Source organism: Conger conger, chromosome 2 (genome assembly GCF_963514075.1).
Source record: "Conger conger chromosome 2, fConCon1.1, whole genome shotgun sequence".
Classification (NCBI taxonomy): domain Eukaryota; kingdom Metazoa; phylum Chordata; class Actinopteri; order Anguilliformes; family Congridae; genus Conger; species Conger conger.
In genome coordinates, this window is record NC_083761.1 from 46,674,948 (window position 1) to 46,692,955 (window position 18,008).

The 18,008-nt window shown below is 44.0% G+C and overlaps 2 protein-coding genes across 2 annotated transcripts; both read right to left on the reverse strand.

Annotated features, from left to right (window-relative positions):
- Positions 1 to 2,616, reverse strand: LOC133122352 (telethonin-like). Its single transcript, XM_061232300.1, has 2 exons — positions 2,366 to 2,616; positions 1 to 1,551 (listed from the first exon to the last, which is right to left on the reverse strand). The coding sequence occupies exons 1-2, from the start codon at positions 2,512 to 2,514 to the stop codon at positions 1,161 to 1,163; spliced, it is 540 nt and encodes a 179-aa protein (XP_061088284.1). The 5' UTR covers positions 2,515 to 2,616; the 3' UTR covers positions 1 to 1,160.
- Positions 2,617 to 8,189: 5,573 nt separating this feature from the next.
- Positions 8,190 to 16,244, reverse strand: mreg (melanoregulin). Its single transcript, XM_061232473.1, has 6 exons — positions 15,669 to 16,244; positions 13,716 to 13,809; positions 12,743 to 12,902; positions 11,857 to 11,947; positions 11,160 to 11,323; positions 8,190 to 10,067 (listed from the first exon to the last, which is right to left on the reverse strand). The coding sequence occupies exons 2-6, from the start codon at positions 13,805 to 13,807 to the stop codon at positions 9,843 to 9,845; spliced, it is 732 nt and encodes a 243-aa protein (XP_061088457.1). The 5' UTR covers positions 13,808 to 13,809; positions 15,669 to 16,244; the 3' UTR covers positions 8,190 to 9,842.
- Positions 16,245 to 18,008: the final 1,764 nt, after the last annotated feature.

The window sequence follows — 18,008 nt, forward strand, 5'->3', positions numbered from 1 at the left end:
TGTGTGCGGGTACACTTTATTGTAGAAAAATAAATCGATCACTCTCCATTACAACCACATCAATTCTATACAGGGAAAACAAGTACAAATCAGTAGTTACATGGTTAGTCCTCTCATTAAATCTTCAAACTTCAAAAAATTTAACTAAAAAAAAAAACAAGTTATACAAAAACTAAAAGTTATAAAGTGAATTAAACCAGAGCCATTGTGAGTGTTTTAATCACAACATTGAAAATGCCTTCCTAATACAGTGGGTTATTCAGCTGTGACACCTCCCCATTGAACAGCTCGGTATGGCAGTGAAGCTTCAGGCTGGGACCAGGGCCAGTACCCTTCCTGTTGCTCTTTAAGAGCACTCACCTCTCCTCCGTGATCTTGGCACATGTAGGCCTGCAAAGCTCATTCCAGCTGTAGTGAAGGACATTCGAAGGGCTGGCTTGGCCACTACTACAGGTCTATCTCAGCAACTATGTCTGGTTGCGTCTACCCTTCCGAGTTACGATAAACCCTCAAATCTCCACCAAAACATTGCTCTCTCCATTCGTCTGGTCTGTGCTTTCACACTTAGCAGTAGCATATCTACGATCCAGTACAATACATCTACTATTTTTTTCTCTGCGACCTGCATGCAATGGCTTAGGGCATTCCTGCTTTTTGTTAAACCAAGGTCTTATAAAAGACCACAGCCAGAGAATGATTGACATGCAATGTGAGGATATAGCAGACTGAGTGTAACTTCAGACTGAAGTCTGCATTCTATCAGGCTCACTGCACAGCTGTAACAATAGACCAAAAATGCAATCGGCCACAAATCATTTACAGGGGTATATTCTCATCCATCTACCATGAAAGCACCCTGTTTTGCTTGTCTGTTGGCCACACTGTAGGTGCTGCACGAAGCAATGTTATCAGGCAGTTACAGAATGGATGGATATGTAGAAGAAAGTGATTAATGCAGCACAAATATATACAAATGTATGCGTTCTCCAAACTGGAGGCTAGGTGTCCTTCCAACTTCCTGCTAATTCCTTCTCTTGACAACAGCGTATTCTTCACTCTTCCTATCACCCTCTCTTTTCTCTCTGTGTCATCCCTTTCTCTCTCACTCTCTCTCTTCCTCTTTCTTTCTTTCTCTCTCTCTCTCTCTCTCTCTCCCTCTCTCACCCCCTCTGGGCCTCCTGTGACATAGACCGTCCCAGGGACCTCGGCGCTTTGGCAAATTCCATCCTGATTGGTTTGACAGGTGGGAGGTCCTTGGTGATGTCGCACACGTCTCTCTTGGAGGGGCAGGCTCCGTCCAGGGCGGGCAAGGGCCGGAGGTCCTCCAGGACATGAGGCGCCCCCCGGCCCAGCCTGACGCCCAGCTCGGTGGGGGTGAAGATAGGCAGGGGTAGGGTTCTCCTGTAGGGCAGCTGCTGGTGCTCCCTCACCCCTTGCTCCAGAATACCCAGCCGAATCACCCCGGAGGGGCAGGCCTGTGCCAGCTGCCTCGCCTCCCACTGCCGGGAAAAGGACTCATGGCGACAGTCGTCTGCGTCCTTCACTGTCTGCCTGTAGGGAGGCGATAGAGAGAAGTAGAGTTAAGAGCCGACACCTTGGTTTAACACTTTGAGACTCAGTCTATGGTGATGTTTTACACAAAAATACTGTTTAAAAATATTAAAAAATGCAAAATTGAAAAGGTTATATCTCTTTGGAGCCCATTCACTTTGGTATCTTGAAACTCAATATCTCAAACAGAGAGAAAACCTTCTAATTTCAAAGTTGTGCAGCTGCTGCACACTTCTACATAGAGAAGTAAAGAGAAGCCCAAATGAGCCCATCCTAATGTACACCTTAGTGGTGAAATATGTTTACTGTAATGTGAGGGATACTAAGGGGCAGACTGAAGAGTATGATACATTCAATCATTCAAGCAAGACGAGCATTTATAGCATTTCTACATCAGAAAAAATTAGATGCGTTATGGATTGTTCTGGATCACAATATGATAGCGTTTGCCATCATAACATTTATGAATGAGTGTACAAGGAGTCTGTGCGTGAGAGAGAGAGCAGCTATTGTGTATATGATGGAGTGAGTGTATGTGTGTCCATGTGTATGTGCGTATGTGTGTGTGTGTATGTGTGTGTGGGTGCAGGTGTATTGTACATGTTAGAGTGAATACACCGGGTGTGTGTTTCTATGTGGGTGTGTGTAGGTGTACATTTTGTAGTGAGTACCCCGGGTGTGTGTGTGTGTGTAGGTGTACATGTTGTAGTGAGTACCCCGGGTGTGTGTGTGTGTGTAGGTGTACATGTTGTAGGGAGTACCCCAGGCGTGTGCGCTCCTGTGCGGTAGGAGCCAGGCAGAAGATGAAGCTCACCACTCTTGAGGATGCGTGCTGAGGCCCACGCTGTGCCAGTCCGCGCGGTAGCTCTCCCTCTGCGCCCGGTTCTCCTCCCGCACGGCACAGCCCAGCTCCGCCCCTGTCACGTTCCCCGCCCGCTTCACCAGCCTCGTGCAGCCGTGCATCCTGTCCGTCTGTCCGTCTGTTCCGCCGAGGAGTCTGTCTGCGCGTCCGTGCGTCTGGCCTGGCCTGGCTTCGGATGAGTCTCTGGTTTTACGGGCGGTGGAATCGCTCTGTCTGCCGGGGGGCTCGTCTGTTTGCAGCTTATATAGGCTTTCCACGGCTATTTCTGAATTATGGCATCACTCCGCAGCCTAAGTACACTGACATCTGACACCGGGCATTGAGCTGGCAATGGAAGATGGGGGTGAGGGTGCCAGCTGACGGGAAAGCAATGTCCCCTGTTACCGCCAAACACCCCCCCCTCCCCCTTTCCCACACCCCGATCCCAAGTCTCCTCATAATCCTTCCGATAATAAACACACACCCATACTGACACACTCAAACATGCGCGTCATACTCTAACATACTCTCACATACTCTTACGTACACAGGAAGTTCACCATGGGAGGCCTCTTCATGAGGAATTGTAATGACTGGGATGCTGAAGAAGTCATAGTGGGGACAGTAGCTGCACTTTGTAGTGCTGATAATGAGGATGCCTGCTGGGAATCTGACCTGGATCAAATTGTTTGGACCAAAACACAATTGTTTTGGATTCAAATACTTTTCTGTGCTCGACTGATCTTGCCTGCAATTGAGCCAAGCAAGTGGACCAGAAGGTTGGATCTGACTTTTGAGAGTATTTCATAGGTTCCAGTAAACCAGACAAGCTCAGTAAAGCATTTGAATCCAAAACAATTACGTATTTGACCCAGGTCTGCCGGGAACGTATCAGCAGACCTTTGAGCAGGTAACGAGACACTGAAAATGGTGGGCTCAATTCCTAGGCAGGGCTAGCCATTGCACCCTTGAGCGAAGCACCTAACTTTTATCCTTCAATAATTACCCTGCAGTACAAATGGGTATTTTGTAAAAAATACAATTGCATGTTCCAGGATAACTGCATCTGTTAAATGCCTAAATCAATAGTTGGTCCACCCTCTCTGCTCCTCACAAAATGGAGGGTATCCCCCATCCAACAGGGATGCAAAACCTGCACAGACTCCTGGGAATTCAACATCATGAGATACACTGATATAGACCAGAGACTGGAGATTTCCCCTCCATGAACTGAATATTCGATGACATATCTGTAAGAAAGAAAGATATACTTTATTGAACCCTGTGGAGTAACATCCTAGTTACTTAGGAGCGGTGGGAAGCCACCATGTGGCACCCACGGCATTAAGGGCCTTGCTAAAGGGCCCCATCTGGCATTAAGGACCTTGCTAAAGGGCCCGACAGCTGTGTATATCTCATAGTGGCTACACCGGGGCTTGAACCGCCAACCTTCCAGGTCCTAGTCATGCCTCTAAGCTTGCTAATCTGCATACATCATTGGGTATCATTCACTTTTTACAGACTCTGTAATCATCATTTCAGTGACTGGAACACACGTGAGCACAGTTATGCCCACACACATGCACATATACACACGCGCAATGACAGGGACTATGCCTTCTTCATTTGAATTATAACAGCGAGTAATCATTACTCTTCCCTATAGGAAGTGGAGGGGTGTTTTTGTGTGGAACCGAGGCGGGAATATCCTGGCAACCCGCTGGGTAATTTATTGCCCCGCTGAAGCGAGGAACTTGTGCTGCTCGGTTACTCAGCTCTCCTGTTTCTCTCACCCGGCGGTGACTCATGCGTACAGTGCAGCTCACTCTGTGACATACTGCGCGATACTAACATTTACTGCCTCTGATTCACTCTCCCGCTACAGACACTGATGTCACCATAGCCCTGCCATCATCTCAAACACTCTCTATTAATAATTATATATCCATCTATCTATCTATATCTATCTACCTATCTATATCTATCTATTTATCTATATCTCGCTATCTATCTATCTATCTATCTATCTATCTATATGAATGAATATAGTTTATTTTGGTCACACTTTATAAGGAACAATTTGAACAAATTGTGTGAATATATGACAGACAAAACATCATTATACATGTTTACACCAGTCCATTTCACACAATAAAATTCACACAGTCAGTGACCGAAAAGAAATAGGCTGAAGCCAAAGCTTTTTTGAAACTACAGTTTCAACTAGTCTCTAAGCCCATTCCACAGTTTGACCCCCAAAACTGAAACGCATCTATAGTTGGTTCTCACTTTACATGTTTCAAGGTTGTGAATCTTTGAAACATGTAAAGTGAGAACCAATGTAAAATATAGATCAGTTTCAGTATATATATTCATCTCTATCTATCTATCTATCTATCCATCTATCATCTATCTCTATCTATCTATATCTATTTATCTTTATCTATCTATATCCATTTATCTCTAGCTATCTCTATCCATCAATTTCTATATATCTATATCACTCTATTTATCTCTCTATCTGTATCTATCGATCTATCTACCTAAACATTCTAACACAAACATTCACACACACACACACACACATTAGTGTAGAATAGTCTGACGGTCCTCACACAATGCCCCTCTCTACCATCTCCTTCTGTGGCTCATTGTCCATCTCCACACTGAGGAGTCTGTCTGCATGTCGATTGCGATTGTTCAGAGAAGCTCTTCGGCATACCACTGTTGTAATGTGCGGTTATTTGTGTTACTGTCACCTTCCTGTCAGCAAGGCGCTTTCGTCCACAGAACTGCCGCTCACTTGATAGTTTTTTACACCATTCTGAGTAAACTGTTGTGCGTAAAAATCCCAGGAGATCTGCAATTACAGAAATATTCAAACCGGTCTGCCAGGCACCAACAATCATGCCACGGTCGAAATCACTGAGATCACATTTTTACCACATTCTGATGCTTGCTGTGAACATTAACTGAAGCTCCTGACCTGTATCTGCACGATTTTTTTAAGCCACACGATTGGCTGATTAGACAATCATGGAGAAGTAGGTGTACAGGTGTTCCTAATAAAGTGCTCAGTGAGTGTACACAGTAATACAGTAAGGAAAATTCCCCATATGCGCGCAAGCATACAGCGGGGCTGTTTTCCGTAGCACGATATCCAGGACGTGATGCAAATAGCGCAAACCAAACGGGAGAATTCTAAATAAAAACAAGCGATGGCCGCCTGTCTCTGGGAGGGAAGGAGAGGCAGAGCGCTCTGTATCGATGAAGCGCTCGCCTGCAGCTGCCCGGCTCGGTTGCGTAACGGCGTAACGGGAGCTGCCCGGTGACAGAACTTCAAAGCCGCGCCACAGAGAGGAGACGGTGCAGACCGACAGGCAGCTTCTCCGATCCGCCGATAGGAAGAGGCGGGGGGGGAACAAGATGTCGCTTAATGCAGAGGAGGGGAGGGGAGAGGAGAGGAGAGGAGAGGAGAGCAGAGGAGGGGAGAGGAGAGGAGAGGAGGGGAGAGGAGGGGAGAGGAGAGGAGAGGAGGGGAGAGGAGGGGAGGGGAGAGGAGAGGAGGGGAATGATGAGAGGAGAAAGAAAGAGAGGGTGAGGTACATGGACAGGAAGTGAGAGCAGACAGGCCTGTTTATTTATTTTTGCTTTGTTTAGAGGTAGAAAGCAGAGAGGGTAGCAGATAGTGAAGGGACCTCTCACCTATTCTCTCCCTCTAGAAACACGCACACATGCACACACACACACACACACTACATACAGCTCACAATGTACTTCATTCTATCAGTGCACTAATGGATCCACAATAGGGTCGGTTTACCAGCATCAGAAAGGGGTCGGAGTAGAGGGTGTGTACAATACTGAAGGATATAGGCAAAAGTCTAAAAGACAAAATCTAACAAAGTGCAGATTCAGTGACTGCAGGCTCTAGCTATTGTGAAGGGTAGGGATAAAAGGCCACCACTGAGCAGCTGTACATTCTCTGAGATCAGCTGTAAGGCACTGAGATCAGCTGTAAGTTCTCTGAGATCAGCTGTAAGGCACTGAGATCAGCTGTTTGTTCTCTATGATCAGCTGTAAGGCACTGAGATCAGCTGTATGTTCTCTGAGATCAGCTGTAAGGCACTGAGATCAGCTGTATGTTCTCTGAGATCAGCTGTAAGGCACTGAGATCAGCTGTATGTTCTCTGAGATCAGCTGTAAGGCACTGAGATCAGCTGTATGTTCTCTGAAATCAGTTGTAAGGCACTGAGATCAGCTGTATGTTCTCTGAGATCAGCTGTAAGGCACTGAGATCAGCTGTATGTTCTCTGAGATCAGTTGTAAGGCACTGAGATCAGCTGTATGTTCTCTGAGATCAGCTGTAAGGCACTGAGATCAGCAGTACAGTCACTGAGGTCAGCTATGCAGTCGCTGTGATCAGCTATGCAGTCGCTGTGATCAGTTGTAACTCATTCACATCATCTGTGCAATCAATGAGATCAGCCGTAAATCTCTGAGATCAGCAGTTCAGCCAGTGAGATCAGCTGTACAGTCAGTGAGATCATATATAAGTGACTCATCTGTGCAGTCAGTGAGATCATATATAAGTGACTCATCTGTGCAGTTAGTGAGATCATATATAAGTGACTCATTTGTCCAGTCAGTGAGATCAGCAGTACAGTCAATGTGATCAGCTGTACAGTCAGTGAGATCAGCTATAAGTCACTCAGCTGTGCAGTCACTGAGATTAGCTGTGCAGTCAATGTGATCAGCTGTGCAGTTGCTGAGATCAGCTGTAAGTCAGAGCTGTGATGTGTGTCATTGAGATCAGCAAGTGACCTCATGTCCAGACATCCCCCTCATAACACTGAGACAAAAGGATGAACTGCAGCACAAAATCTGAAAATCAGGTACCTACAACAGATAAAAATCCATATACCCCTATTTTATATGGTAGTTGTTGTTGCTGTAACTGTACATTATTATATGTATAGGTATATGCAGTGTATATCTGTACGGAATAATAATATAATACATTTTACTGCTGTTAAGGAGGATGATTGGATGATGTTTACTGAATACCAAGACAGCACCAGTGAAACAGGGGAGTGGAGACTGGATACAGAGACTTGGAACACTGAAGGAAAATCATATATTTAGCAGTAGATGGACGAGTGAGTGAGACCAAAAAAAGAGAAGGGGGAAACTTACCCTGGCTTGTACCCGGGTTCTGGTGTTTTAGGCACGTCCCCCAAGCCCAGTCACATGCGCTGGACACGAGCAGCCGCCACACCAAGCCCTCAGACAATGTCGATATCCACCCCCTGCTGCCCTGCCCTGCCCCTGCACCACCCCACAGAAAAAGCCCCTGGACCAGATCTGCCCTCCCCCGTGGCTGCACGTTGATGTTGTGGTGCCCAGCAGTCTCATCATTATATAATTGGCCTCTCCGAAAGGGTACATCTATCAGCACGGGGACAGACTCTCCGTGTTTACAAACACTCTCACAAGCGCACACGCGCGCACACACCGACACACACCCCGGCAGCATTTCCCCCGGTGACTGAAGTTCACGATTTCTCTCAATCCCATCAATGTCTACGTTGGCTAGAAATGTGAAAGAATGAGTTATGGTTACGATGGTCAAAATGGCGATAATTTATATAGTTAATTATCGCACAGTGACAAGCAATAAGAGAAAATGCAGACGATAACATGCGCACAGACAGACGCTCACTCCACAGAAGGCGGGCATCTTCCGTCCCTCGCTCTCTCTCTCTCTCTCTCTCTCAATTTAATACACACAAACCAGTTTATATTACATTATTTAATCTCTGCTTTGCACAAAGCACCATATTTCCCCTTAGACCAATTACAGAGAAAACTCACCACACTCCCTAAAGCACGGTCCCTCTCTTCTGCCGCGACACATTATCTGAAGCTCTTCAGCACATTCTTAAACCACAACACTTTCAAACTAGTCAGGACATATCTTTGTACTTTAAAGACCATGTGCAATAAAAAAAACGCTTTTTTATTCTCATAAAGAACCAAAGAAAACTAATTGTATTATGAACTTGTTTCGTTCAGTTGTTCAAGCTTTATCCTTAAACTTCATACTGCCCTCTAAAGGAGGATGTGGTATCGGCCTTTTGGAGACCAAGTTGTATTTGTAAAAAGCAATATATCTGTTTAGTGGGCTGTCAATTAAAATGGAACTTCAAGTAAGACCTTCAGACCTCCAGCTCTCCTGTTCGAAAGAGCCATAGTCTACCTCATACATCAAAGTATTATTTTCCTGTTCATAGGAATGTAACAGCTGATCGCACACCTTTATCTTAAAAAACATGAACGCTTCAAATGTCAGAGCAAACCCAGTTCACACAAAATGTTCTCAAAATGTCATTTCAATGTTCTATCAATGTTGAACATTGCCACAACATGGCAGCAACATTGTGAGAATGTTTCATGCTAGCTGCAATGTGATTGCATAAGGCCTTTAATGAATCCATAATTCAGTAATTTGACTGATCATAATAACTCTGAAATTATCACCTAATGAAAATGTGAAGATTTCCACGGCACTCCAGGTAAAATAATAGCTTCAGCTTCAGCTTCAAGGAACTGATCTCAGATCCGGGATGGACAATCTGGTTTACTGGTTGAAGATGGCAGAAAATGAGTGGATTTGGAATACAATCATGTCTAAGAATCAGGCAAGAACAAACTTTTTCTATTAATGTATCAGAAATGTGCCAGCCGTAATTTTGAAGATCCATCCATCATGTTAAGTGTCAAAGGGAATACTGACAGATTAAGGAGCAGACAATTTGAGCCAGGAAATGTAGCATTAAAGAGATTCCCTTCCAGAAAATCACTGAATAACCAACCTTTGTTAAGATATTTTGCATTTACTGTGTATTGGTAGACATTTGGAGTGTTTTTGTACAGTGAAATATTATGAATTTCCTATCTATTGTATTTCATTCACATTGGCCATATTAACATGTCAATGTGAATATTAATCATATGTGTTTTCAGATGGTAAAGAATTAACGATGAACAGATGCAAAACAATCTAAGCACTTTCCTCATTGGCTCAGATCACTTGATTATTAAGTACAGCTATTATCTGAAATGCTTTATCGCAGCGCTACCCAGCAACACGTCCTGCGGGCCGCAGTGTCTGCAGGCATTCGCTTCAACCGTGCGCTACACACCTGATCTCAATAATTAGCTGATTATCTGAACCAAGCAGGTACAATAATTATCGGAAATCAGGTGGTGTAGCGCACGTTCCGAGCAAATACCTGCAGACACAGTTGCCCACAAGTACGTGGAGCTGAGTAGCGCCCGCTTTATTGCTTCACTGAAGGTGCGTGACATCACATCCAGTATGTTCCATCCTATCGCACTGCAACGATATCGCCATCTATTGGCCATCAGCCGGTACTGCAGGACCACGTCAGTCCAGGGACTTGGCGAAGATGTCCTCATCAGCTTCAAAGCCGCTTCCCTCTTCATCGTCCAGCTCGTCCTCTTCCCCTGCGGTGTCCTGATTGGCTCTCGACAGAAGGAAGGGAAGGAGCGGAGCGGGCTCGTCGTCCTCGTCATCTTCCGCTCCCTTAGGATAGAATCGCCGGGCATTGGCAACAAAGTCCTCCGCCACGTCCAGGTAGAGCAGACGATCCTGTGGAAGAGAGGATGGGATGGGAAAGGGAAGGAGAGAGAGAAAAGGACAAGATTCAAGTTACTTTATTTGTCACGTGATCAAACAAGTGCGTACAGTGAAATGTTAGTGACTCTGACAGATTGTCCGAATAGAACAAAGGTAATAGTAAGTATAATCAAGCACGATGCAAGAGAGAGGGAAGAAAAAGCAACAAGCAGTAAACTAGGATAGAAGGATGATGGGGTGAGTCATGACAATAAGATGAGAAATGTAAAAGAAAATGCTGTTAGCATTTGAGACTTCTTACATATGAGAAAATCACATACCTCTCTCCAATACTGGGCACAACAAGTGACTTTGTCAGAATATAATTGGCTATTATTCGTACAGTCCTTTGTATGGTGTATATTACTCTGAAATGTCAGCTTTATTGACTTTGGTCATTTCATTACATTACGTAAGCAAGCTACTTTTTACTGTCTAGTTGAAAACCCGTTTAGTTGAAACCTGTTACGTAAACCTGTTTACCCCCCTTCCCCCCAAATAAATATTTTTAAAAATCGAAATATCAGTCACCCTTTACAATATGTTACATGAATTGGCATTAACTAATGTCATTGTTAACATGAATGTCCAAATAAGCATGAAATTATCTGTTCATTTGTTAATATATTTGTAAACTACTAACTAATGTATTAGTAACATGCACATTTATAAATTAGCAAACCATATGATTAACTTATAATCAGTTAACCATTAACAAATAAATTAACTTTTTTTCATTCGGATGAATTGGCATTAACTAATGTACGTAGTTGTTAGCATGAATTAATGATGTACAAATACATGAACACAGCTGTGCGGATTAACTTCTCCGTAGTTAGTTAGTTAACAACTACGTTGATGTAATCTTACATGTTAGTATTACCAAAATATATTATGAACTGGATCTCTTTGTCTCTCTACAGCGGCGCGACCGCAGTGTCTACTGGTATTTGCCCAGACCGTGCTCTACACCACCTGCCTACAGACACCGCGGCCCGCAGGACGTGGAGTTGAGCAGCGCTGCTCTACTGTACGGAGAGTGTGAGGCAGAACGTCTTCCCTCACCAGAATGAACATGTATCTCTCGGGCGGCGGGTCCCTGCTGTGAAAGATGGAGGTCTCGGAGTGCAGGGTCTGCAGGAGAGAGCGGGCCACCGGAGCATTCCGCATGCGGTCGTACGAGTCAGTGGCCGATATCGTCAGCAGAGACTCTGCCTCGTCCATGAACCCTACAGGGATGGGTAAGAGCTTTCAGTCACCTACAGCGTATGCAGTAATCTAGGTATTAGCACAGTTTGTTAGAGGTCACCTGTGCTTACTGCCAGTACAGTGCTTTTCCCTACTGAAAAAAACAGCTCAAGCTAGGTTTGAAACAGTTCAGACCAACTCCCAGGTCGGCATGGTTTAGCTGGTTGGCCAATTCAGCTCCCAGCTTGACCTGGTTTGACCAACTCAAGCTATGTTTTGAAACAGCTGGCAGCTGGTTGACCAGCTCATACCCAGCTAGACAGACTCATGGCCAGCTTGACCAGCTCAGTTTTCAAGCTGGTCAAGCTGGCATAGCTGGATTTTACAGCAGGGTTTAACATCTTAATCCAGCAGGCAAGGTAACATAACATCATGACAAATTTACTCAAACTGAAACTCATATCAATAAATACATCAAGAACTCCCAGTGTCATGGACAGTCACCGGCATAGTTATCCCCTTCCTATCTTTGAAACATCTATTCATTCCCATTTTGGCCCTCTCTCCCTCTCACCTAGGTTCTCCAGAATCATCTTCCACTTCTCCTTCACGCCGTGGCGCACTTGTCTCGCCGCGTTAATGTCCACACTGAGGCGCCGATACCCCTGTGTAAGACGAACAGGAACCATTTGGGTCAGAAACACTATCTATTCTGTACCTACAATCTTAAAACATGCCTTAACTGCTGCTGCCAATTCTAAAGCAGGGATCATCCAAATCCAGCCCTGGTTTTCTTTTTCTTATTTTTTGTTATATGTAGCTGATGTTTTTATCCAAAGTGACTTACAGTTGATTTGACTAGGCATGGCATAATCTGCCCTGGCAATCTGGGGTTTAAAACGGCCTTGCTTAAGGGCTCAACAGCTGTGCAGATCCTATCGTGGCTACACCGGGGCTTTAACCATCAACCTTCCGGGTCTCAATCATGTACCTTAGCCACTAGGCTACAGGCTGCCCATATAATTAGTGCTACTAATTGGCCAGATGTCTCCATAACTGACATCCAGATAAAGGGAGGATGGAAAATGGGCAGTTCTTGGCCCTGAAGTACTGTGAGTTGCTGATCCCTGTTTGAATCTGCTGGATGGTTTTGTTTTTTAGTTGTTAACCAGGTGCGCCATCTAGTGGCGGCATGGCAGCAGGCTTTTCCTGGAGAGGATAAAGTACAGTACTGAACTGTTCTGTCCCATGAGCTTAATTACCTAAACAACCCAGAGGTCTATCAGAGGATCTATCACAAATGGAATGACAATGTGTGTGTCATACTGTCATGACGTCTGCACTTGGGAAAGCACTGGAAAAATACTCTGAGCTGATTCCTTAGATAAGCAACATGATGTTCAATGGAATAATATACCTTGCATGACCAGGCAGGTAATGTGTGCGAGTTGCTCTCTTACCTGCGAGCCCCGGCGGGTCTTGGCCCTCTTCTGCAGCAGGTTGTAAAGCTCACGGTCATCGTCCCTCTCTGAGTGACTGGGGTCCCCCGGCTCATTCCACAGGTTTGTCTCCTGGTCCCGTCTTTTCTTCGCCTCGCGGTCGAAGTACAGCAGAGTCTCGCTGCTCTCACACAAACGCACGCACACGCACAAATACACACGTGTTGAAATATCAGTGAGTGGGCTCATTCATGTCAGTGTGCAGGTGGAAGTGCGTGTCTTAGTGTCAATGCCTAGATATCCATGTAGGCCCTTGTGCCACTGCCACGCCAGTGAATGGTTGTGACAGCTTTCAGACTTGAGACCATTGGTGTCAGTGTTTAAATATCAATGTATGTTTGTGTTGGTGTCTAGGGATCGATGTGTATGGTAATGTCATTATTGTGTAGAATCATTGTATATTCTATTGTCTGGGTTGGGATTTCTCTGTCTATACAGACAATGCTGGAGTATTGGGATGGTTAGTGGTGTCATCAGAGTTCAGATATCAGAGTTACGACTGGTGTCAGTGTTCAGATATCAGAGTTACTAGAGGTGTCAGTGTTCAGATATCAGAGTTACTAGTGGTGTCACTGTTCAGATATCAGAGTTAGGACTGGTGTCAGTATTCAGACATCAGAGTTAGGACTGGTGTCAGTGTTCAGATATCAGAGTTACTAGAGGTGTCAGTGTTCAGATATCAGAGTTAGGACTGGTGTCAGTGTTCAGATATCAGAGTTAGGACTGGTGTCAGTATTCAGATATCAGAGTTAGGACTGGTGTCAGTATTCAGATATCAGAGTTAGGACTGGTGTCAGTATTCAGATATCAGAATTAGGACTGGTGTCAGTGTTCAGATATCGGGCAGCAGTATGAATAGCTGTGTCAGCATTGATATAATGTGTTTACAGTGGAGTCAGTGTTCAGGCAGCAGTGTTCAGGCATGATTGTGTACTTCAACAAGGGTGCTTTCTCTTCAGGCTCATTTTCCTCACTGCAACAGCAGCAGCAGAACGCAGCACAGAACCGTCTAAATGCAGACCCCATCTCTGAGAAAAGGGAGAGTGAGAGAAAGAGAGCTCAAGCTTAAATGAAAGGAAACCACACAGAAAACTAGGCAATAATCTGTAACTGTATATCTTTACAGATGACAAAAGATCACTTATGAAAAAGTTATGTTTCAATTTAATAGAAAAAATGAAGAGGTACATAATACTTCTAAATATGTGTAACAAACGTACAGTTTTTCAGTATACACTCGCTGAGCACATTTTTAGGCACACCTGTACAGCTGCTTATTCATGCGGTTATCTAATTAGCCAATCATGTGGCAGCAGTGCAATGCATAAAATCATGCAGATACAGGTCGGGAACTTCAGTTATTGTTCACATCAACCATAAAAATGGGGAAAAAATGTGATCTTAGTGATTTCGACCGTGGAATGATTGCTGGTGCCAGGCGGGCTGTTTTGAATATTTCTGTAACTGCTGATCTCCTGGGAATTAGAATGGTAAACCATCCCAATATTCCAAACAAAAAATATCCAGTAAATGTCCAGGAAGGAAATGCCTTGTTGAAAGAGGTCAACTGAGAATGGGCAGACTGGTTTGAGCTGACAGAAAGGCTACAGTAACTCAGATAACCACTGTACAATTGTGGTGAACAGAAATGCACAACGCATTAAACGTTGAGGCAGATTGGCTACAACAGCAGAAGACCACGTCAGGTTCCACTTCTGTCAGCCAAGAACAGAAAGCTGAAGCTAGTGGCTCACCAAAACTGGACAGTTGAAGACTGGAAAAACGTAGCCTGGTCTGATGAATCTCGATTTCTGCTGAGGCATACAGATGGTAGGATCAGAATTTGGCGAGGGCAGCATGAATCCATGGGACCTGCCTCATGTCAACACTCCAGGCTGGTAGCGGTGGTGTAATGGTGTGGGGAATGTTTTCTTGGCACACTTTGGGCCTGTTAATACCAATCAATCATCACTTGAATGCCACAGCCTATTTGAGTATTGTTGCTGACCATGGGCATCCCTTCATGGCCACAATGTACCCATCTTCTAATAGATACTTTCAGCATGATAATGCACCATGTCATAAAGCAAAAGTCATCTCAAACTGGTTTCATAAACAGAACAATGAGTCGAATGTTCTTGAACGGGAGATTCAGCATGAATGCGCAGCTGACAAATCTGCAGAAATTGCGTGATGCATTCTGGAACAGAATCTCAAAGGAATGTTGGGTAATTGAGGCTGTTTTGAGAGCAAAGGGAGGCACTACTCAGTATTAGTATAGCGTTCCTAATAAAGTGCTCAGTGAGTGTAGATAAATATTGAAGATCATACCTACTGATTTCGACCTTCAAGAAGTAATTTACAATTTTTTAAACAATTACACTGTGGAGACCTTGTGAGAGTTATTGTGACTACTGTATATTGGTACATATTTTCAGTTCAGGATACACATTGAATATATTTACTTACATTTAAAAATAGCTCTGTTCTGAACTTCATAAAGTATTGACACAGACATGCACTATCTTTCATCATAGATCACCAGTTTTGACTCCAGCCCATATGACACTTAAGGAGAAAACTGACAGGCCATATTTTTATGTTGAAGCACAATTCTGCCATGCGCAGAGGAAAACCAGATTCAGCAAAACCTTTGAAAAATGTCATTAGTTAATGACAAAAACATTTTCCTACACTGTGTACTGCAGTATGGTTCTGAGGTCCCTTTACAAGACAGTCATGGAAAGAGAAGTCATGGTCCATACACAAGGAGCAGAGACAATGAAAGCCTTAGATAGATAAGCATACGCATGATTCTCTGGAAATATACACATACATGCTGAAGCTACTGTCGCTCTGAGTCGTGGTCTCCTGGCCTGTTCATTACCTGTTAACTTGAACGGGACTTATGGAGATGATCCTGGTCAGCCTCTGGTCTTCAGCAACGTCTTTCCGAAGGTCCGCATGAACAACCTGTGGTTATGCTCAGCCCCAAACAGTCGCCATAAACTGGGGTGGGTCTACTGCAGTCCAAATTATGGATTAGTACAGGTTTAGTGGTCCGCAATGGTGCAGATGTTTTGTAGGTCATCTGCAGTTCTGGACCTGACAACAGAAAGCAAATGGAGTTCCAGATTAGTCAAAAGAAAACCCACAGTGGGGAAAATACTATTCTAATCCAGTACTAGAGATTCCAGGTTATGGATACAGTCCAGTGGAGGTCAATGAAAGATTTTTCAGATGATGAAAGATTTTCAAAAAAGGTTCTGGTCTTTGATTCTGTCCTGTTCCAGTCTTGGTTCTGGTTCTCATGAAGAATTATCTGTTAAGCCCTGGGTTGGACAGACCTGAGAACAGCAATGGCATTGGATGTTTCTTGCCAAGCTGGCAATCCCAGAACTGGGCAACGTTCTCCTTGACATTCAGATGAGGGAGAGCAAGACAGTGAATCAGGGTTGGTGCTTCTCTCTGGTCAAGGAGATAGAGGAGGTATTATTACTTGATCTCAGTCATGCACGTACACGCGCGCGCGCACACACACACACACACACACACACACACACACACACACACACACACACACACACACACACACACACACACACACACACATCCAGGCCTGTTGAGTAGGTCACAGTGTAGTCATGTGAACGGCAGTCCTCTAACCCCCTGCAGTCATGGAGACGCCTCTTTCACATCTCCTCTTCTCCAAACAGAAAACAACCATTGAGAGGGGACGTGTTCCCAAAATAAATACAACTATCAAAGTAGAAAAATGATAAGGCAGCTGGTTAAGTCTTTTTCCAATATCATCTGATTTCATATTTTTAGACTGACTCTCGAAGAGAGAGGACAACAGGTCTCTGCTATGCAAGAGAGGGAGAGAGAGTGTGACAGAGATAGAGAGAGAGACTAAAAAAAGGAAAATTCAAAGAATACAGTAATTATCTGTAAAGGGTAACTGTTCATGTGCGGCCTGCCTGTGGAATCACAAGACGTTGCAAACCTACCCCCCAGGCTTTCAGTACTGAGAGATACAGTGAAGTGCATAAATTTGGGTACCCCTGGTTTAAATGTCTGTTAAACATGAGAGCAAATTTTAAAACAAGATTGCTTTTTATTTTCATTTTTTACTGTTTAGAAACGACGAAAGAGGTAAAGGGACCTGTGCAAAAGTTTGGGAACAATTCAGGATTCTTTTTGGTACTTTTTAAAAAGATGATTGCTAAGGCCCAGACCCAGGTAATTTACTCGTTATGGCTTCAATGAGTCAGGTGAGTATAATTCCTAGGCTGAACCTTTTATTGTGAAGTAAGTCCATGCCTTCTAAAGTATCCAACTGCATTGGCTGTTCTGTCTGGTGTTAACAACCATGGGTTCCTCTAAACAGTTGTCCAAGGATTTCAGAATGAAGATGGTTCATTTTCACCAAAGAAGGTATGTTTGGAGAAAAAAGGGTAAAGCCTTTGTAGAGAAGAACACCTTGTCAACTGTGAAGCATGGAGGTGAATCCATTATGCTTTGGGGTTGTGCGACAGCTGGGTGCACAGAAAATATTGTGTGAGTGGAAGGAACAATGGATTCCACCAAATATCAAGAAATTCTAGAGGCTAGTCAGTCCAGACATTTAACTTTATGGGAAGTTGGGTATTCCAGCAAGACAATGATCTAAAACATACCTGGAAATCAACCAGGAAGTACCTCCAGGAAAGACAGATGTATATTATTGAACATCTGATCTCAAACATGCCGTACATGCAAGGAGGCCGAAGAATATTTCTGACCGAGGGAAAAAATTCCAAAAGCAAAAACTGAAAGACTCTTAGCTGGCTGTTTTGCCACTGTAAAGAATTAAAATAAAAAGTAATATTGCTTAAAAATTTGTCATGTTTAATGTTGTACCATTGAGAGGTCAAAGGCTTTTTGACCAGTGGTGCCCAGCTTTTTGCACACCACTGTATATGAGCACTGTTAGTGCACTGTACTGGCGGATTTGAATTGATGAAATTGAATGTCTTTTGGTTTGCATTTCTCTAATGCCTGCATTTCACAAACTGTAGTGTAGGCCTTCAAAGGTGGCTCAGTAATGTGTTATGTTTTGACACACCGTTTTACTGAGAAGCAAGAACATCACCAGTATTCAGTCCAGTCTGTAAGTATTAGGACATAATTCCTGTTCTTTTGGCTCTGTACTCCAGCACATTGTGTTTGAAATTAAACCATGAAT

Coding starts and splice junctions, on each gene's coding strand:
- LOC133122352 (XM_061232300.1), bottom strand. CDS start 2,514: ATGCACGGCTGCACGAGGCTGGTGAAGCGGGCGGGGAACGTGACAGGG. Junction 1,552..2,365: donor AGCACGCATCCTCAAGAGTG/GTGAGCTTCATC, acceptor GCCTCCCTACAG/GCAGACAGTGAAGGACGCAG.
- mreg (XM_061232473.1), bottom strand. CDS start 13,807: ATGGGGTCTGCATTTAGACGGTTCTGTGCTGCGTTCTGCTGCTGCTGT. Junction 12,903..13,715: donor GAGAAAGCACCCTTGTTGAA/GTACACAATCAT, acceptor GTGTGAGAGCAG/CGAGACTCTGCTGTACTTCG. Junction 11,948..12,742: donor AGACCCGCCGGGGCTCGCAG/GTAAGAGAGCAA, acceptor CGTCTTACACAG/GGGTATCGGCGCCTCAGTGT.